Source organism: Micrasema longulum, unplaced genomic scaffold, assembly GCF_059751315.1.
Source record: "Micrasema longulum isolate JH-2025_06_02 unplaced genomic scaffold, ASM5975131v1 h1tg000496l, whole genome shotgun sequence".
In the NCBI taxonomy this organism is placed as follows: Eukaryota; Metazoa; Arthropoda; class Insecta; order Trichoptera; family Brachycentridae; genus Micrasema; species Micrasema longulum.
The window spans coordinates 95138-117652 of NW_028277693.1; the positions used below are offsets into that span (position 1 = coordinate 95138).

A 22515-nucleotide genomic window follows, 5' to 3' on the forward strand; every position below is an offset into this window, starting at 1 on the left:
CTGATTAATAGTTATTTCATTATATATATTTGTTCACGCCAGGTTGTGCAGGGTTCTCGCGCCGATGATTTTGCCTATCTCGGGTGACATGCAAATGAGGAAAAAGACACCCTTTTTCAAAATGTTATTTACTCTCTAAATTCAGCAATGTGACATAAATCACAATTTAAAACAGTTTGAAAAAGTTGAGAGCACAGTCATTAAATACACAAATCTGCTCGAATAAAACCATAGATTAAGCACACCCCCACATTCGTTACACTCGAGGATGCGTACAAGCCTCGCCTGTTAGCTTCCATCGTCGTCTCTAGGCTCACCAATTAATGTCACAGAAATAATAATCATTGCAATTATTCTAAAAGACAAGCGCAGTTTCTTTAAATGATTACGTAGGTACTCATTTACCTAATAAACGTAACACTCAACGATGCGTACACTTCTTGCCTGCTACGGTCTGAGTTTCCGTCAGCAACTACAAGCACACTTGCTGACTGAAGCTTGTCACTCTCATACAAGCTTTCCAAAAACCCATTTTAATTGCATTTCACAAAAATAATACTGGCATCTTAGTGCCAAACAAAATGTTTATGAGACCTTTTGAAACTTTTACAAGATTTCTCTTCCTCAATAAATGAAATAATACGTGACATCCTAGGACAACAAAAATAAACAAAACTAGGATCTTCATACTTTGTGCAAAGTGCCCAGTTCGTTGAAATATTACATAAAAAATACAAGGGTACAAGGAAGGGGTACACAGTAAAATAAATATTTCAAGTCCAGTAGAATATATGTAAAGGGCATAAAACAATTATTGGGTGTCCTTAAAAAGAAACGGGTACGTCTCGAAACCGGTAGACACAGAAATGTCGGTAAGTTGTTATGCACGAATATTTACTAACATTTAGCATAATTATTTCGTTTCGATTTATTTAATTACTTCAATTTTATTTTGTACAAACTAAATTACTATTTTTCTGAATTATAATTGTATTTCGTGTTGTTTGAAATAATAAAATGAGATAAAATGAGTCTTAACTTTGTTGAACCAAATATATAATTTGAAATAAACATGCACTTGTATGAGAATTGATCCGATTCAAATTGCTGGTACAAACTCATTTAGTCAGAGTCAAAAACAAAAGATGGTTTTGATATTTTATTTTATTACATAGATTTAAATATGTTATTATACTATTGAGCGTGTTGTCCTGATGATTAATGAAATTTATGTTTATGTTATAATTTTTATTTGAAATATTTTTTAATAATATGCATGCTTCCACTTTCTATTTTGTTGTATCCCAACTTAACACAGGGCTTTTGGCCTCATAGAGTTAGGGATACGGTATTATTTTTTTTGTAATATGTATATTTATATGAATAAATGAATAAATAAACAAATAAAAAAATATCGCAATTATGAAGTTATAAACAACACACATTGGTTAAAATAAAATACGCAAAATTAATGATTTTTCTGTGGAGTGTGGTTGACGTTGGAGGCAATATTCTGGTCCATTTTCTTCTGTGAATTAATCACAATGTTTCTTAGTTCATTGATCCCTTTGAATACGTGTATAAGTTGAGTGTCAAAATCATCAAATCGTGCAGTGGGTTCCATCCCTAAAGATAAACAAATACATATTATAATTTATTTTTTTAATATTTGCGTAAATATAATTTATCCGAATGCTTCGATTTTGGGGGACGAGATGTAAATAACCCAATTTTAGGAAATAGGAATCAAGTTGTGGTAGCACTCTACTACAAAAATAAACATTATGAGCGCCTGTAAGTAGGCAAACTGTAGAACTGCTTTACATATCGTCGCTTTAGTTCGTTTTTATCTAACATACTCGTACCATGTTTAAAGAAATTGAGTTAAGTGTACCGGAGTTCTGAGAAGACCTTTATTTATAAAATTCAAATTAAAATTACTTTTTTTAAAAATTGTGTCTACGAAGAACCTACAGCCTGTGCATCCAACCAAGTCACCTTCGCGTCCCGTAGTTCTGACATTATCTGCCGACTATCAGTTAGTAGTGGACGTCCAGGACGTCGAGAACCTGATGCCTTGTAAAGTAGGGAAGCGTGGTTAAGGCTCTCAGGAGGCATCCGAAGGACATGGCCTAACAAACCGTATCACTTCCGCCTAATGATAGTTGTCACCGGAGTTCACTGTGGCCGAAATCAAACCACCGCACACCCAAGATTCTTCCGAGACATATATTCTCGAAACTCAGAATTTTCTTGTTTTGGGCCCTAGTCAGGTGCCACGATTCGCATCCGTAGAGAAGAATAGATGTTATGCCGGATAAAGGTGGCATTTGGTTTTTACCTTTTGGCTTTAATACAAAGCGCTTGCTATTTCTAGCCGCACTCTCAGTTTTTTATGAAAGCTGCCATTTTCTGTAACATGTACTCCCAGATATTTTAAACTCTCGACCCTTTCGATGACTTGGCAATAAAGAGTTTTAAGAAATGTAAATAAAACTTACCCTTTTGTTTGCAAATAGTACAATAAAAGTCCCAAAGACTGTCCCTGACTCTGGAGAGTTCAGTTTGTTTAGAAGCGGTAGTCTCTTTCACCCTGTTTAGAACTAATTCCCACTTTTTGCTCTCGCTGCGAGCTTTATCGTATCGGAACTGCAAAATAAAATAATAATAATGGAAACAAAATATAACGTGATTAATTTCTCAGGCCTGTCGACCACCAACTCTTTTATGTAACGATAGCTTTGCCTCTCGAATATATTTCAGACATGAACATCCGAGAGACTGTCAACAAATTAGAAGACATTCAAGACAAAAACTCGATGTTATGAAAGTAGACAAGTTTTTTAAAGGTTATTTAAACTAATATTTGGTGTTGAATGATATTTTTAGAGCATAGAACAAGCAAACGTTATCATACAAATGTGTTTTTTTCTCTATCATTAAAAAAACAGTTGAACAGTATTGGGTTTGTCCAAATGTTTGTAGAAAAAAGGTTAGATTTCACCTCCTAAGGAGTCATTAGGATTAACAAATTACAACAGAGATGGATAACATTTTAGAGACTGGAATATGGAAGTCTAGGCATTTTCAGAACTTATGACCTGGGTTTTTAGGCGTTGCCTAGAACGTGAAATAATTCCATCTGATGAATAGTACAACAAAAAAGGTTTCAGCTCTTTAACTTCACTAAAATCAACAGACAGAAGAATTGTAATGTTTGATAACTTTGTAAATAATTATAATGTTTTTTTTTTCAATAAAGTTGTGACAGAGGCATCTAGGGAGACTGGGTAGAGAAATCGAGTATATTTATTGATTGCACGCTTTTTTTCTACCCTAGATTTCGACTAAAATCACTTTATATAAAAAAAAATAATAACAAGATACATATATTTATGTAGAAAGTAAATTCGTTAAAATAGCGTGTCTGACAGAGTCCCCCAAGACTTTATGACAGCTGCTGGTGGAGGTGGGTTTTCACTCTTAATAGATGGAAGAATTTACGAAATATGGACTTTCAAACATAGGCAAAATGGTGAATGTTACGCAGTGTGTACAGTGGCCGCTCAAACCAGCCAATGACAGATCATAAGCCCTGCAAATGCCTATATTTCCATATTTCTTTCTCTAAAATGTTTTCTATCTCTGTTGTTGTTTATTCTTTTAAATAGGAAATCCAATTATTGAAAAACAAAGACGACAATCTTACAAACACAAAAAAGCAGCAATGCGATCTGTTTTTAGGGGGATGAAAAATACAGCTGTGAGTAAAATAGAACAAGCACCCTGGATGTTTGACATCGAGTCAATCTGCCTCGTGTTACAGTGGTTAGCGTATTTGCCTACCGAGAGGTCTCGGGTTTTATTCCCGGAAGGGCTGATATGAAATTTTTTTCCCGAATGTTTTGACACCGCAATAATATATTTTATAGTCTTTTGATTGACAAATCGAAAGAAAAGAAACGATTAAAAATCAAACCTTTATATTTCCATATTTTAAATGATGGCAGATACACTGCAAATTTCGTAATAATGCTGTGTCTAATGAACTATTGGGTTAATGAAACACGCATATTTTAGCGCTTTACTAGTCAAAGTAATTATAACGCAATAATTATTTTGATTCCCTAAAATCTAATTTATTGATTGTAATGCTACGACGTTATTTTAGTTTTTATCAATTTCTTCATAGTTGACTTTGTTTCTATACATCTTTTTAAAATTCTGAATTATAATTTAATTTTTTTTTAGTTCTCTAAAAAGTTGACAAAAAATATTTTAAAATTAAAGTACGCAATTCGTCAGGAGGTTCACATATACATTTTTGTATCGTAAACCTAATCTACATCAATAATTTAAATTAAATTTACCATAACTTTGCTTAAAACTTTTTCCATTAATCACAATTAGAGCATACGTCTCACTCTTGTATTCAATGTGCTGTTCTTAATATTGTTTGGAAAAATGTTACATATTATGGATAAACTGTATTGCAGCGTCCTTTTGAAGATTTTGAACACATTTATTAGGTATTTAAAGTCAAATTTCGTGTGGTTAATACTAACTTTACAGTTATTAGTCATTATGAACTGTTAATGTCAATTTTAAAATTGTCTAATTACATATTTTTTTTAAGTAGTCAGATGTCATTGTAATGTTTATGTCCATAGTCTAGTATTTTTGACTGGCCTTAATTTTTTATTTTGGTAGTGTTATAGTCACTTTCTAATATGAATAGACGAACATTAATAAATATTGAAATTTTCAAAGAATTTTACAATATTATAGGTGTAATTAATTTGAACAGCCTGTGAAATGATTACTTGTAGATTATAAACGTATTATTCTGTGTAACAATATTACGATATTCCACGTAATACTGCTTTACTAATACGTCTAATTAAGGACTAATGAGTGATTAATATTCGGAATGGTTTACATCCATATATGTATTGTATACTTACATAATATAAATACAGCAATATTAAATACTTCAGTACGTTTAAATAGCGTTTTAGCTGTAACATAAAACGTAATTAAGAACTAAAGTGAAATAAAAAACACCAGTTAAAAAAAGAAATTAACTGTATAATTTATTGAATCGGCATTTAGTTCGAGGAAGAACGCGACAAAATTTATTGAATTAAACATTTTTTTCTGAGATAACATGGATTGATTTTGGAGTACTACTACATATGTAGTTTCAAAAAACACAGAGGGTTTTATCTACAGGTGTAGTTGTTAGAAATTAAAAATAAATATACAGAAACAGAAAAACTAGATTCTAATAATACAAGATACTCTAGTAGGGATCTGATACTAAGTGAAGGGGTCAACACTGTTCTGGCATCGAGACAACACTATAACGTAGGCAAAAAGGTCCATAACCTTTTGCCAGATTCGTGGAAAGACGGGAGGGTTGTCAAGTTGCGGAAGGTGTTGACCTCGCTCTTTCATGACATTGGTCGTAGGGAGTCAGAAAAGTTGATGCATGCCACGGATTGGAGAACCTTACTGGATGTCAAAAATAAAATATAAAAAATAAAGAATAATTAAAAAAATATATATTTATAGATGACAACCATGAAGTTTCGCATAAATAAATTGTCTATGTGTTTATGAATGTATGTATGTGTATGCGCATGGGTGTATGTACGTGTGTGTGTATGTACATGTGTATATATGTATGTGTATATTTATATATATGTGTGTATATATGTGTATGTCTGTATGTATATGAATCAAAATGTGTATCCGAATAAGTTTATATTTTGTTTGTCTGTGCTCTATATTAATTTGTTAAGTATTATAATATATTAAAATGTAATTGCCTAGCTTGGAACGGGGTATGTACCCTTGTTAGCTGGGCAAAGTGAATATGGAATTGTATTTTGATAAAGAGTGTGAATAAATAAATAAATAAATAAATAAATAAATAAATAAATAAGGGCAGCAGGAGCTAATTAATACACCCATCTTTCTTTATTGGGTCCCCTCACACCTGCCAGTACCTATATTAAAATTTTCTGTGTATTAATGTTTAGTTTACAAGTACATTTGTAGATAGAAATATCTGTGCTCTCCGAAACAAAATACTAGTTCTACACAACAAATCAAGTTACGTCTCATCAAAGTATTTAATTGATTAAATTTAAATATGATGTATTTATTTCTGAGAAATAATGTTGTTTCATGCCCTATACCTCGTCAACCGTCTGTCTATCTTTCCTTCAACTTTGAGCTGTTGAAGGGCATATTTTTCTCCATGAAATTCGTTGCCAAAGAATGCGGCCTTCCGTCTTATGACCGTCTTGCTTAATAGTTCTCCGTCTTTATTCATTATATTCAGTTTATTATAAAATTACTTAGCATACCTTATTTTCTTTATTTCAGGCAGCTCCCTTGGTGTTATAGCTAAAACATTTGCTTCAAGTACGGAGGGTTCCGGGTTTGATGAGTTTCAGTTTATCTTTTCTTTCGAAATTCAAATCGAAGCTTAATTATTAGTTTGTTGATTTCTACCAAACTTTCGTCGTGATCAAACGTGACGCCAGGATTTACGGTTTCTGATCTATTTTTAACAATACTATATTCCTATTAGAAACGAGGAAAATTAGTATTCTTCTTCATCTCAATGCAATGAAGCAATGCTATTTAATATACAGTCCACAGCTACGAAGCCAATCGAAAGAACCCCTTCAAATTCCTCAAATTCCTGTTATGGTGCAAAAAAATAATACAAAACTGCTGTGAACTAAATGTTGGAAGAAATATGCGGGTAAAAAAAAGTCACAATTATGTATAAGAACGTTTTTTTATGTGACTTCGCTGATTTGTAAATATGTATTCTGTACATTAAAAATGTTTTTGTGTAAGTTTTGAGAAAGCGCCATCACTACATAATCGATCTATTCATGATTTAATTAAATGAAAATACCTACATAGTTAAAAACTAGTGTTTTTTATCCATAACTTGATACTCGTACATATTATTATGTTTTTACAACTAAGAAACGCACCGAAATTCAGACGAACGCAGAAGCATGCTGTGTATGTTGAATTACCATATCATTAGCAACTAATAAAGCAATAGTTGTTTATGTCACGCTCATAAGCGCGTCTGAGCGCGAGAGAGACAGAGATTATTTTCATAATGCGTTTGCCGTGCGATGTCATACCATGGTCTTATTCACTAATACTATACAATGCGTATGTGTAAGTACAGCGCAGGCGTCAGCTTATAAAAATCCACCAGTAACTGACATCTAAAGCGTAGGAGTGGTCAATTCATAAAACAGATGATCTAAATACGCTGCATTTGGTATAAAAACGCACCACTGGATGCGGAAAGGGTAATGATGATGATTATGCGATTATAAATAACATTTCTGATTTTTAACACTTTGATGATTTATTTTATTTAAATCTTAAAGTAGGGCACACAATTCATACATATTGTTATGTGTGTTCTAATAATAACATTGCAAATATATTTAATTTATAAATTGTTTATCACATATGTCTTGACCATTATTTTAAATTTTGATATGTTTTTTCTTCATATTTTTTTTTTCCATTTCGTAATACTTTTTAATTGCTTTAAATAAAATTGAATTTTGTGACTTTGCCTTTTTCCTAAATGGAAGTCTAATTTTGTTCTTTTCTCTAGTATTGTGATCGTGTTCATGCTGGTATTGTGATTGATCAATCAAACTGAGATGCTCGTTTCCCAGTGAATCGTGTCTAAGGTCTCCGCATGTACTCGTATGCAGGTTAATGTTCGGTAAGGTAAACAAGAATAACAAATACAATGCTTGGTGATACAAAGCTATTTTCCATTGCATTAGTTACTTGACAGAAGCCTCCAAGGCAGAGATCAGGATGAACTATTTACACGGAGAGGTGGATACCATTTCAACTAGAACATTGCGTATTTCAGCTAATCGACGGCATGTTAACAGTTGTTACATGTACAGAAAATTTGCATTTCAAATATCTCTGCTGAATAATTCATGACTCGAATTCGATTGTTTTATTGTAAACATATGATTTATCTAAGTAACGCTTTCTTAGAAAATTTAGTACTAAATATGTACATGTGAAGAGTAGGGTGAAATGCGTGTGTAAAAATATGTTATTAACGCAGTTATTTATTGATGTAATAACTTATATTTACATATAAGTTATTAATTTAAAAAATACTTGGTACACTTCAACTTGACCAATTGGCGCTTTCAATCTCTAATGGGCATCTTCAGACTAAGGATCTGACCAGTCCGAAGATGCCCATTAGAGGGTGAAAGCGCTAATTGGTCAAGATAAATAAGTGGAAGTGTACCAAGTATTTTTTAAATTAATAACTTCTATGTAAATATAAGTTATTACATCATTACAATGGAATTCCATCAAAAATTGTCAATAAATAATTTAAGCTGTTATTTATTATTTAACAATTTACAAACATGTACATTTTATAAACGTACAAGGGCGGATATATTATCTTAAGGCAATTTCTTTCTACTTTCCCAAACCGTTCAGTTTAAGAAAATAAGTAGCATATGGACATTGGTATTCTAAGTATTTTGTTATCAAACAGAACATATCTTTATATATATAATTCCTCTGTACGTAGGATGTCACTGAACTCCTCCTAAACTTAACAGATTTACGTGCGGTTTTCAGAGAAATATAGACCTTTGCGCTGTGCGTGTCCGTAGATATTAAAATCTTCAATCTAATATGTAAAAAAGAAGTAAGGAGCATAAGTGTTTAATTCATTGATCTGCCAAGGTTGCATTCCGGGAGAATGCATTTACAAAAAAATGGAAAGATGTAGTTTTTTTGTGTGTAAAAAAGGTTGTTTTTGAATGTTTACAAACAGCATTTGTTTTTTGTAGATCTCCATCAGATTTTTTTCTTAAATTCCTTATAATTTCAATACATTCATTTCTTTTTACTGGATTTCTGGTAATACCAAAATAATTTTAAATGCAATACATTTTTGAAAATCATATTCCTACATAAATACACCTCTCTGTTGGTGAGAAGACCGGTCGTTTGCAAAAAGAATGCTTTATGTTTTTTATTTTATTAAAAATTATTTTATGTTTTGGAATTCAACCATAAATAAGTACCTAGGTACCTACTTAAATACAATATTTGAATATTAACAGTTTTTAGTTTTGGAATTTAATCACAAACAAGTACCTAGGTACCTACTGATCAATGAAAAGTCTTTTTCTAAGCTAATAGCAGGCCAGCCAACGTTCGGGCAGGACAACGTCTGTCGGGTCCGTTAGTATATATACATGTATAAATATAACAAGACATTTTTTATAGAAACTAAAATATAGTAAAAATCTACACTTTACTATAAAAAGAGGAGGGAGGATGCGATGGAAATAAGAGGGAAAAGGGAAAAACTAAAGTATTCATATAGTGACATTTTAATATTAATTTAAAAGTAAATAAAAAAGGGGCAATGCTGACGTTAGCGGATAGATAATCGAGCGGCTACTATTGTGAAAGAGGAGACAAAAAAATTAAAGCGATGAATGGGTATTAAAAGGGTTCTCTCGGTACTAGAACGAAGAGATAGCCCAAGTTCTGATATAAGTTGGAAGAGCAAGAAACGAGAGAGAACCTGGCGAAGTAGGATTATTCAAAATATTGTAAAGAAGTAATAAAATGTGAATTTTTATTCTAAGAGTTTGTCTGATACCAAGCCAGTGTAGTTGCGTGCGGTATTAGATTTTGCAGTAAAATTTACGAACATATATCGTATAGATTATAAAATACATATGTTAAATGTTGTTAAAGACTGCATAATTTTTACAATAAATAAAATAAACATAAAATGGACTACTGGTAATTATTATAGGGTTCTTTACCAAAACTGACCATTTCCAAATTTTAGCTTTTCGAGGAATCGATATTTATGATCATAGACAGTAAAAAAACAATAAGATGTGAGTTAAGAAGGCATGACGAGATTTTATTTCCTGAAAAATTAGGTCGGTTCACCAAATTCACCAATAAATGTTTTTTTTCTTTTTTGTCTCGAATTTAAGAGTTTAAAAGAAAAACTTATGTCTTTATTTAAAAAAGTTTGTTTTTCACACTGGTTTTCTGGTTTTCAAATAACAAAATCACTAAATTTTTGTGGGTTCTATCGATAATTAAATTTATCAATATGTTTTGCGTCCTCAAATATGATATACAAATCAATTTTCCGTACATTGGAAATAGTCAACTTCGGAAAAGAACCCTACAATTTTCGATCTATATTTTCAAATTCGAAACTAAGAAAAACAAACATCTTTAGCTTGCAAAGATAACAACTACAACGATACAAAATTATTTAAAAAATGCTTAGCACTTATTTGTTTTAACAATTTTTTTAGCGTCACTGTTTTTCTGCCTCTCGCCGTACAACTTTTTAATGATCCTACGAGTAAAAACACTGAAAATAATTCAACTTTAAGATGGGACAAAGAAGTTTACTGGACTGCGAATTCCGTCATTAAAAATAATAATATCATTAATAAATCAGGTCCAGTGGAACGAGGAAAGGTCTTGCAAAATACATAGTAGACTATATAAAAAATAACAACATAAAATAGCACGCGAAGACGAGTCTTTTGTTCAGAAAAATATCACACCCGGCAACCAAACCGGAAGACCAATGAATATGATCCGTTATCTCAGCAATTCTTAACCTGTGGTATGCGTCCCTTATATTGGTAAGCTTTTGGTGAAGTGTGGGCACGGAAACCATATATTATATCAAAAATAGCGGATGGTACTTTATCATTTACTTATCTGCACCCAGCGATGCACAAGTGACTGCATTGGTACTCTAATAGAGGGGTATATGGATAAATTTTATTGCATCGAAGAAAAGATAAATAGTTTGACATTTAAGGTGCCAGTGCAATAAAAATGAAATATTGCAGTATAGAATCACACTTCAAATCTTAATTTAAGATTTTACGCCTAGAAATCGAACTTCATTTAATAATACAATAATTTTAAACCAGTAAAAAGACAAAGTAGTATAGAAAAAAAAGTATTAAAAAATAGATAAAAAATCTATTATAAATATATCGGAGTTCGAACCGTCAGTAGGGTCGCAGCGAGTCACATCTTGCTGGAGGGTGTTATTCTAATAAATGCTGCGAATGCCCAGTTGCATTTCACCGGCAACACTACTAACTAGTCCAACTTGTTAGCGTCCATGTCGCGAACCCCGGACAATGGGACCACAGTCATAACGGCGTGATCACAGCTGATAACGAGAGAATAAAAGGTGAGTTTTTGGCGCCTCAAAACTAGAACCAACCAGCTAAAGGAAGGTAACCCCGACAGAAAAATCACCAGAGAAGGCAACGGGAAACCATTTTGGTCATCGTTTCCCAGGAATTGCTATGGCGATTACATCCAACAAGCAGTTGTGCTGGCCTCGGAGTAGCGTAGGACCGAGATGCTTTCGCTGTAGTGATTGCCAACGTCAGGGGGACCTAGAAAGGCACCGCAAGAAAAATATAAATGTATCTTTATGGTGGTTTCGGTTTCGTAGCCACTACTTGAACAGAGGGGAGTGGATCCACCCTATAGTAGTTAAACGTAGGATGACATCATTATGTCGTGTATTGAATTGGTATGTTTAGGAGTTATCTGGCGCATTAAGTCACATTAAGTCGGGGTCACACCACTATACAACACGACACACTCATTTATTTTTACCTTTAGAGAAACGTGTTGTTAGGGCTTTAACACAGCCAATTTTTTTTTCATACTTTGTGAAATTATGAAGATTTAGATTAGATAAAATAAATCTCCCCTTTTATTTATCTTTGTGATTTAAACATCTTTGAAAACTAACCCGAGACTTACCCAATAATCCTGAATATTATGTACGCGTATATTGGGACCAAGGCACCCGATAATTAAAATGTTTTATTTCACCTTAGAACAGTGTCTGCCAAACGTTTTTACTACATGGCAAACAAATAAATGGAATTTGTGCTGCGGCACACCTAATAAAAATGCCTTAAAAAGAAAAAATACTGTATTAATATAATAATAATAAAAGAAATCTTAGATAGATCATTAGATTTTTTAATTTTTTTATGAATAAACATTATATTATGTACATAGGTGGTAAACTTGAGTGGAGGTGTTCGTGAGAAGGATATAACCGATTTTTTTTTTTTTAAAACAAATCGCAGTTCCAAATTTGATTTAAAAAAACACGTGACTCTTCATTTACCATTTGTTACGACTCTTGTTTTATGAAAACAATATTTAGGAGAGCGCTAAAAAAATAAATTTGGAAAGAAACGACGATCTGAACGGCAACAGAGAATCGATTGCTGATGATGTAGCTAATCGAGAATATTTTATTTTAAAAATAAAGATATATTTGTGTTCTTATAGTTTTCCTAAATATTAAGATTTTGGGGCCGTTTCATGAGTTGTAAAGATATCACTCTTAAAAAATGGGAATAAAGTTAGGGTAGAGTGGGGTTCGAACCTCGGACCTCCGTTCCGTAAGTCTGCAACACTATCCACGGAACCACAACCCGATTCAGGCGGCCTCCGTGGTGAAGTGTTTGAGATGCTTGAGTCACGTACGAAAGATTCAGGGTTCGATTTTTAGTGAGAACACCAACATTTAAATGGGTATTATGTACTCTAATTTACCAGTGTGATTGGGTCTCCAGAACTGTTGTGGTATATATAAACATGACTTATTTGATTCATATTGATTTGAAAGAATACGTATGTAGATGATAAATTTATTCAAAGGCGATTATTTAAAATGAACAATTTTGAGACTTTTTTCTTCGTGGTACACCCTGAGACTTCGTGGCACAGTAGTGCGCCACGGCACACAGTTTGGCAGACACTGCCTTAGAGTATCCAAGTTTGTTAAAAAAAAAAACACTTTGTTATCTCAACCACGAATAAAACCCGGATCTCCCATGCGTATGGCAAAAATATTAGCATTACCTTTGGGAATACAGTAAAACCAAAAAATAATACGGCTACAATTTATCGAAATGGTACTCATGTAAAAAAAGATTGTGAACGCCTGATCATCTTATATATTTATGTTTATCATTCCCAAGGAGACGGGGGTGGATGAGGAATATATTCTTTAGGGGGTCTTGTCAACGGCGCAACATAGCACGACACGGAGCCATTATCATTAATCTTGTTTAATTATTTGAACCCAGGGCCGGATCAAGATTTACTGTTGCCCGAAATAAAATTAAGGCGGCGAGCAGCTAATTTTATTAAAAATAATTTCCGCTATACCGGGAAGTGGTATTTTGCAGAGGCGCTTTTAAAAATAGGGCCCTAAATGTTTTCATACAGAGCAGTCTTTTGTTTGTTGATATTTAGTGGGATGGATTAAACGGCAGTTTAGAAAATATTTACAGAGTACAATGAGGGTAAACATAATTGAATTTTAATTAGGTGGTTTTGTTTTACTGCTGTACCCTGAAAGCGATTATTTTAAAACCACTTGAAACTAAAATAGGTTTAAATGATGTTTTCCAAATTCCACGAAATAAACTATTTTTAATTGTGGGTTGCAAGGTATACAATTCTTGTTTTGATAAAAAATATACACATTTATATTTATTTATACATACCTAATATTATTTCAAAAGTAAAATTATAAAAAATTTCGTCCCGGTAAACTATCAACTAATAATAGTTTGCTTGTGTATCTTTTGTTCGCTGACCATATTTATTTTTGAATTTTAGTATAATTGAGGGTATTGTAAGCAAAGACAGCAAACTCCCGTTTTGGTGTTATCGAGAAAAATAACAAAAACTGCTACACTAATGCCAAAGAGAGTCTTCGTGTTAGAAATGTTATTTTCACTGAACTTAAACTTTAAGATACTAATAAATTAGTTTTAATAGAAACATGAATGAAAATTTTTTTCTTAATATTTGTATGGCATGGCCATTTTGAAAATTTTTATCTCAAGCCTGTCATTTTTCGAATAAAATGGCTGATAGATATTGCTATGCTTCCAAACACTTATTTCATCCCATCAGAAGTATGATTTTAAACTACATTTGCTACTCAACTCATGATTTTTATAAAAAAAGTTAATTAACTACCTACAGAATGACATCATATCCAAAAAAAAATTTTTGGAGGTTGCTATCTTTGTTTCCAATGCCCTCAATTAGACCATCAACATATGTTTATCAAGTTAGATAATTGGGTTCTAATTTATATTAATTTGATATAAGGAAAATTCATGTATGTGCAAATGAATACGCAAATGATATAGCTATATTTGATACAATACTTTTGACTTTTAAAAGGCAGTGTATCAATTTATTATCTACAAATTTAAATACTTAAATAATACTATATTGTTTTATATTGTGAACTTTTCATTAACTTATATTTGTATTCTTAATTATTATCTTTCTATAGTATTTTAATTTTAAGATTCTTTTAATATAACCGATGGGAAAAAATGAATTTCGGTTTTCTCTACTGGAATATATGTATGTATGTACTCTTTGTAACATTAGTTTTTATATATTTTTATTTTCTTATTCTTATAACTTCATTTTTGCTACCTTTGTGTAAAATATATGTCTGTTTTTGGATTAGTAATTGTTTACCAGAACCTGTGACGTTTCAAAGTAGTTCACTTTTAAAAAAACATGTTTACTATTTTCTTTCATACGTTTTAGAGAAAGTTTACAGTACAATTAAATACGACAATTTTTATGGCGTGTAAGTAAATATTTTTCTATCCGACTTTCCATAATTTCCAAATAGTAAGAACGATAAAACGTAAGAGCTAAAATGGCTACACGCCGCACGCGGAAAAAAATAAATTATATAAACTCTTAAAAGTAAACAACTAAAACAGTGTAAGTCACTCTCTAAGCACAAGAGTTTGTCTCTTTTTTGGAGAGTTACAGTGATAACATTTTCTAGATGTGTAAAAGTAGATATATATCGATTTTTTTTTAAACATGTACCTTTTATGAAATTCATAATTTTAAAAAAATCAAAATAATAATTTTTAAAGGCCATTAAAAAATAAACTTAAAAGTTGTATAAAACTAAAATAGAATTACCTTTCGACCAGCAAATTAAGCCATTCCAAATTTAGACTAAACTTTGGTATCTATAAAAAATTATTTGTAACTGAACATTGCCCGGAATGCAAGGCTGGCCAACAAAAGACGCTTTTAAATATTATGAAACAATGAACACCAGACAGATTGCACATTTTTTCACGCCGACGGCCTTCAGCAAATCTCTGAGGCCCTTTATTATAATTTATTTTTACCTTATAAACTCGGGGTTAAACAAATCTCAAGTGAGATATCTTCATAGCGTACCGTTTAATAAATATTACCAAAGACAGTGGACGTTTATCATTTCATTCTCAAATTAACAAATTGAGTAATAAACAAATCACAAATAGTCAGAAGCATGTTTTAGATAAAATATATTTTTTTGAAAAACATGCAGTCAACAATGATTAAAGCTGTAGTCTGGTAAAACGCACGCAAAATGAGGAAAAGTTTAGTCTAAATTTGAAATGGCGTAATCTGCCTGTCTAAAAGTAATTATATTTTAATTACATGAAACTTTAATGAATATTTTTTAACAGAAATACCTCTGAAAAATATAGTTTTTATCTAATTTATGTTTTTTTATTTTTTTATTATTGCGCGATTAAAAAAAAACATTCATTTTAAAATTTCACAATCGAATGATTTCCTAATTTTGCGTGCGTTTTACAAGACTACAGCCTTAACTTACATAATAAAGATTAGATTTAAAGACAGACCAGCGAAGTTTCTAAATAAAAATCATGCATATTAAATTATGGTTCATTTTTAATATTTTGTTGTGTATATATATATATATATATGCATGTATATATATTTGTGTTGAGGGGCGTGTTTGTGCGTATATATATATGTTTGTAATGGATGGTATGTATGTATATATATAGTTATATATGTGATGTTGAAGGGCGTGTTTGTGTGTATTTGTATGAGAGATATTTTTAAATAGAGTTTATGGAGATAAAAAGAGTAAAGAGTATAAAAAACTAAACTTTGATTAATTAGTAGTGTATTATTACAGTAACTTTTATTATAACTCACAGCCGTAGCCAATTTGTACAAAATTAAAGTTCAATACAAAGTAATATAATAGAAAGAAAACATAGTTAATTGTTATGGTCAAACTTAATAAAAGTAATGTATAGTAAAAAAGAATAAAATATTTAAAGTAAAACCGTAAAGTATGGAAAAAAAGGAGTAAAAAAGAGATGCATTTAAGGTTTGTAAATCTTACATAGGCCAAACAATATTAGGCACATAAATTCAGCAAAAATAAAAGTAAATTAACCTTTATATGGGTATATTATACAAACAGGCGGAATCTCTAGTTCATAGGTTATTGTTGAAAATCATTGTATATAATTTTAAAATGTTTTAAAAAAACGTATTTTAAGTGTTTAATGCCCAAATTCTGATTTCGGTCCTGTAAATTTAAGATATTATCTCTTACTTCTTACTTACCCTAAGTTCGGCCAGCGAATTGTTCATTCCCATCAACTGCAGACCCTTATTTTCCATTACATCGTTCATCTCCGAGTGAATAGCGACTATATCATGCAAGTCCTTCTCCTGTCGCATGGAGAGGATCTTTTTGGCAGAAGCTGGAAACAATAGAGTGAATGCAACGAGGGCCTCCTTTCAAACCGGTTAATTAGCAATGAAAATATCCGAAATCGGAATTTCCATTTAATATACAGCCTGTAACTGGGAGGACGGATCATCGGTGGCAGAGCGATTTTATTAAAAGGTGTAGTCAATGCAAAGCGAACGATAGAGCCTATTTTGAGCATTTACTTTAAAAAATAAAAATAAAACAATATGTATTTGTATTTTAATTTGACACTTTTCAGTCCTCTTATCAAGAAAAACTTGTTTCTTTACTTAGTATCGTTGCGTAGTCTAACCAAAATAAGCTAGCTAACTTTTTAAGTACGTCTTTGATGCATAGAAAAAATATTTATTTTAGCACTTGTACAATTCAAGTTTACTTTTTCACATGATGCCTTAGCACTAGCCAAATGAAATTTTCAGGGTTACATTTCCATAAATAAAAATAGTTTTTGAAATAAGATGCAGAAAATTTTTTCCTGTAATTTTTTTTTTATAGCCCTTAAAAGTTAGTTGAAAAATTAAGGTTGCATATTTTTTGGAAAAAAATATTTTTCATTTGGAACCATATCAAATAACGACTCAAAAATGTTTTGTAGAATAAAAGACCAAGTACTAAGCTACTAGTAAAAAAAATACCATCGTAGACTTTGTTTAGCTACACTTGGGACATCCGGTCCAAAATCGTATTTTTACTAAAAATTCTTAAAAATCTAAATAACTTTTAAACGATTGAATATCACTGAACGTTCATGGGTGTTAAATCGATAGGCATTGAGGTCCCCCATTGCTCTGCCACCGATGATCCATCCTCCCAGTTACAGGCTGTATAAGCAAATTATACAAAATACTTGTCATATTTGGCAATTTCTTCCAACCAACTGATAAAATACAGGTGTTATTTAGATAATTTTAGTTTTCATATTGCTCTTAAATGCATTTTATTTAAAAAGTACTATTATTGTATTACTTTTTTTTTATTACCTAATTGAATAGGTACTAACAAATTTATTGTTATGCTAAATCGATCACAAATTTAATTTGTCATTCATTTATTTTTCAGAAACATACGGTCTACAATGATTTAATTATAAAATAAAAACAAGGTGGAAAGACAGACCAGACCGGTGAAGTTTCTTAATAATAATCATAAGTATTTTTATATTTATAACATAAGGTTTACTCATCTTAACTGTTATTTTTTATTTACAGCTGTTTATTTATTTATTGTTTATGCAGATAATTGGTAGAATTCGATATTATAATTAAGTAATAATTTTAATAATTTTAATGTAATAAATCAATCATTTAACATAGATTTATTTGCAAATAATATTAATGACGTACGGCGTTTGCTTTCGAAATAATTCGTAGTATTTTTCCTTTTCTTTTGAATTTACATTGAATTACTTTTCATTTTATGTTCGAGAATCTTTTTTAACTCTATGATGCTACTTGTAAAAACCTGTATTTGGCTTATTTGTTATTTGTTTTGTAATATATATAAAAGATAATTATAGCTGTTGGTTATCCAAATAAATAAAATAAAGTAAGGTATCCAAAATAAATTACTTTTATTGGATATCGTTTTGTTTTTATTTTTTAATCATACAATAGTGTATAATGTGACGTGTTTCGTCTTGTTAGGACATTGTAAAACCGTTTGAAAATGTTACATTAAAAAAATGAAAGAAGAATTAAATCCAATAAAAGTAATTTATTTTTAATACCTAACCTAATTTTAGCTGTTTGTTTATTTAAACTTTTTATAGACATATACACAATATAAGTTTACAAACATATGTATTAGGGTGGGCATGTTGCCTACAGGTAATTCCTTCCTACCCCTAATATTAGGTTTCTTTGTTACTTTGTTTTTTTTTTTTTAATATTACTAAATTGTGTACTTTTAATTATTTTATTATACTTCATATTATGTATTACAATATAAATTGTTGACTGCTGTGATTATTCCTGTAAAAGTTTTTTTCTGTAAAATTTTCATTTGAACCGCTGATGAATAAATAAAAATAAAAATGTATTTTTGAAGGTCCAAAATGAATTATGTTTTGGTAACGAATTTGAAAAAAATTAACAAAATGAATATTTTTTTACATTCAATGAATTTTCTGTTGAAATCAGTTAATCAAATCAGAATATAGTAGTGGTCCCGTGGCTAGTGTCTCGGACTCACGAATCAAAGGACCGTGGTTCAAATCCCACTCTAAATCAAAATCAATTCAAATCCCCTTCCCAACTCGATTCCTATTGTCTAATAGTGAGTTATTTACAACTCGTTGAAAACGGCCCTCAAAACGAAATATTTGGGTAAATTATAAGAACGCAAATATTTCTTTAAAACAAATAAAAAAATCGTGGTTTCCATTCAATATACAAGAATCAAAATACTTTTCCTCATTTCGCCAATGATATAAAAAAAGTTTATTTTATACAATTACTGCATAATTTCACGTAGATGCATAGGGATGCATTAAATGCACTTATGGTTCCAAAACCTAGGGAAAATCCGTCAACAGTTTTTATTTTTATTCATGTTGAGGTTTTATATACTTACCGAATATAAATACGTAATTTCATTATGAATTCATTCATGGACAGACGAATAATAACAAAAAAAAACTGTTTTTTTAATTAACGGTTTATAGGATATATGAAAAACCGGTTAAATCGTTAATGGGGTCGGACAATTTGACTGGCAGCCCTGAATGCATCGTTTTTGTATTATCTTGCAGAGTAATTGCAGCCGCTATTGTTAAAGATACCGTTTAATGGATTTTTGTATAATTTATTATAAACACAATGGAAAGATTGATGGAGGAGCTAAAACGAAACGTGGCAGGTGAATTTGGGATTAAAATCGATTTAATTCAGAGTTTGGTATTTAAAAATATGTGACGGTATTCATTTCAGCAGAATCCAGACAATTGATGTTTTATTATGTTCATTGGGCACTGAATTTGGACAGCAATCGCAGTGCAGATTTGCAGACCTATTTCGATAATGACCAGATTTCTCAAATTTTAGATAATCATTTCATGTTGATCGTGTCGGGGATCAAACCTAAATCCTCATACCAAGGTAGTTGAATTTAAGTGATTGTTTTTTGGTTGAGCGACACTGGTGAATAGCGTATATTTTGTGATGGATTTGATCTGCATTTATTTGTTCGGCTCACTTTTTGCATTGTCTCACAATGCACAGAGCGTAGCTGTCACAATGGTCATTGTAGCGTCCTTTTGTGAGGAGTGTGAAAAATGTCCAATTTTTTTTTTAATAAAAGAATGTCAACACTCAATGGATCAACAGATTTCCAAGATTTACAAAAAAAAAATAACTAAATTATTTAGAAAAATTAAATGGAGCTTTTTTTGGTTGACAGCTTCGCTTTGTGCATTGTTGTGAGACAATGCAAAAAGTGACCAGAAGAAATAAATGCATATCAAATCCATCACAAAATATACGCTATTCGCCAGTGTTGCTCAACCAGTAAAGATGAGAATCTCCCCAAAATGTGGACAATAATTATGTCCGACAATAACATGCCTTGCGTAAAAAAGACTAATAAGGAAGTACAGTGGTTTTTTAAATATTTTTTTATTAATAAATAACACGAATAAAAATAAGAATATGAGTTTATTAAGACCCAATGAAGACTAGTATCAATATAAATGAGTTTGTATGCATATATTCACTTTCGTATTTTTGTATCTTTTTTTCTCGCATACGTTTTGAATCTAAAATTGTGTAATTAAAACCTATTATTTTATTGGTTGGTTAGAATTAATATGTATCCGGCATTACTGCCGGATACCTTACGGAAGTTCAGTGGTTAATTAAAAAAAATGTTTGTTAATTTTTTTATGCATCGTACAATCACCGCTTTGATTTTTCGAAGTTTTGGATTTTTGAATTTTTTAATTTTTTTATTTAATGCACAAAATACACAATTTTACATGACACAATTATATGTTTTTTATGTCCCGACTTGTTAGAAAATTCCGTGTTAAGTCGGGACTCTTCGATATATAAATCAAAAATATTTATTAACATATTAAAACAATATACAGGTAATCAAAACAATATGCAAAATAATCAAAACAATATACAAAATAATAATAGAAAAATATGCAAAATAATAATTGAAAAATAAAAATTACCAAAAATAATAATTAAAAATTACTTCGTGTATGACGTTATAAGTTCTCCTCTCTTTCTCCTCGACGAGTTCTGCTGATTGATCAGGTGACCTGCCGTAAGCCGAAAAATATCACCACTTTCTTAGCATTGGTTGATTCGGAAGAACTAGTGACGACATGAAAAGTAGTTCGTTTTTATAAAAATAATTTTTATTTAATAAAAACTACTTTGCATTTTTTTGTCATACATTTTCAAGAAATTTCGCTGGGCAGTTAAATGCGTTAATTTTTACCGCGCGTAAAAATACATTTTTCAAATCCAATTTTTACTGATAAAAATATGTGAAATGGATTTCGAAAAATTATTTGCATTTCCAAAATCAATATGGATATTGTGGAAAAATGTTTTCATTTACGATTTTTTAAAGATATTGTTAAAAAAGACACCTCCACGAAAACGCGACAAGATTGGCCTTCACAATTGTGAGGTCAAGATTCGTGAAATATACGACCGTGTATTTAATCGGTCACAAATGGCGGTAAAAATTTAACCGAAACGTTACGCAATAGGGCGTGGCCAATGCGATGAAGGGTTTTCGCGGAAATGAGATGGTCCGGTGTCTTTTTTCATTATTTGTTAATAGAATATTAAACTAAGCCAAAAAAAAAATATTTTTATAAATCGTATTATAATTTTTTAAAGTTTTGTATTTCTGAAATAACTCCACGTCTGACGTCAGAGGTTGTTCTCTGACAGTTCTTCCGATTGGATCGTTTACGGTGACCAAATCGGATAGCCTTCAAAGCTCTCGTATCACTGGATGGGTCGTATGAACCGGTTACGTCATTCAAAGTAGTGCGTTTTTATTAAAATATTTTTTATCATTGTTTTCGTTCGTTTTCAAGAAATTTTGCCGTAAAATTGAATGCTCTAGTTTTTACCGCGCAAGGAAAATTTTTTTGTATCCAATTTCCCGTAAGGCTGAAGTTCCTCATGAATAAATATTATTTATGCTACTAAAAAGTATAAAACATATTTTTTTACCCGTTAATATATAATAGACCATTAATAATTCATAATTACTTCTGTAAGATTAAATTAATAATTTATTATCCATAAGTTATGTATGTGCTAGTTTAAGATTAAATAAATAAATACAATAAAAAACAAACGCTATTTACTTATCGTTTCAAATCGATTCAGAATATCGGTCGGTTGGCGAAAGTATCTTTTTTCTGCCACAACAGATATAAGATAGTCCTGAAAAGAAAGATAAAAGGATTGAATTGTTATAAAATGTACAGTCTTGGCCAAATTTATTAGCCATCTTCTTATATTATAATAATTGGTTCATGACTTTTAGTACTGTAAGTTTTGGAATCATTCGATTGTGTTGTGTTTTTGTGGATTTTCTTACTGCTGCACTTTCTTCAATTAAGCTAGGGTTTCCTAGGACAGCGGTGTCCGTATCTTAACGGCCGTAGTGAACGGTGATGCTGTGGACAGCCGTCGTAACGGTGAATAGAGAGTGGTTTTCTAGGAAAACGGTGTTAACAAATGTTATCAATACCTTTTTCCTAGGAAATCACTCCGTTACAACGGCTGTCCACCGCATCA

General features: G+C 31.1%; 1 protein-coding gene across 1 annotated transcript; it reads right to left on the bottom strand.

Annotated features, from left to right (window-relative positions):
• Nucleotides 1–1172: 1172 nt before the first annotated feature.
• LOC148281121 (coiled-coil domain-containing protein 42-like) lies at nucleotides 1173–22156 on the bottom strand. Its single transcript, XM_088227271.1, has 4 exons — nucleotides 22080–22156; nucleotides 16594–16733; nucleotides 2502–2649; nucleotides 1173–1626 (listed from the first exon to the last, which is right to left on the bottom strand). The coding sequence occupies exons 2-4, from the start codon at nucleotides 16708–16710 to the stop codon at nucleotides 1469–1471; spliced, it is 423 nt and encodes a 140-aa protein (XP_088083397.1). The 5' UTR covers nucleotides 16711–16733; nucleotides 22080–22156; the 3' UTR covers nucleotides 1173–1468.
• Nucleotides 22157–22515: the final 359 nt, after the last annotated feature.

Excerpts from the sequence above, each read along its gene's own strand:
- LOC148281121 (XM_088227271.1), bottom strand. The coding sequence starts at position 16,710 with ATGCGACAGGAGAAGGACTTGCATGATATAGTCGCTATTCACTCGGAG. Across the intron at positions 2,650-16,593 it reads ATTCGCTGGCCGAACTTAGG|TTCCGATACGATAAAGCTCG; the intron begins GTAAGTAAGAAG and ends TTTATTTTGCAG. Across the intron at positions 1,627-2,501 it reads TACTATTTGCAAACAAAAGG|GGATGGAACCCACTGCACGA; the intron begins GTAAGTTTTATT and ends GTTTATCTTTAG.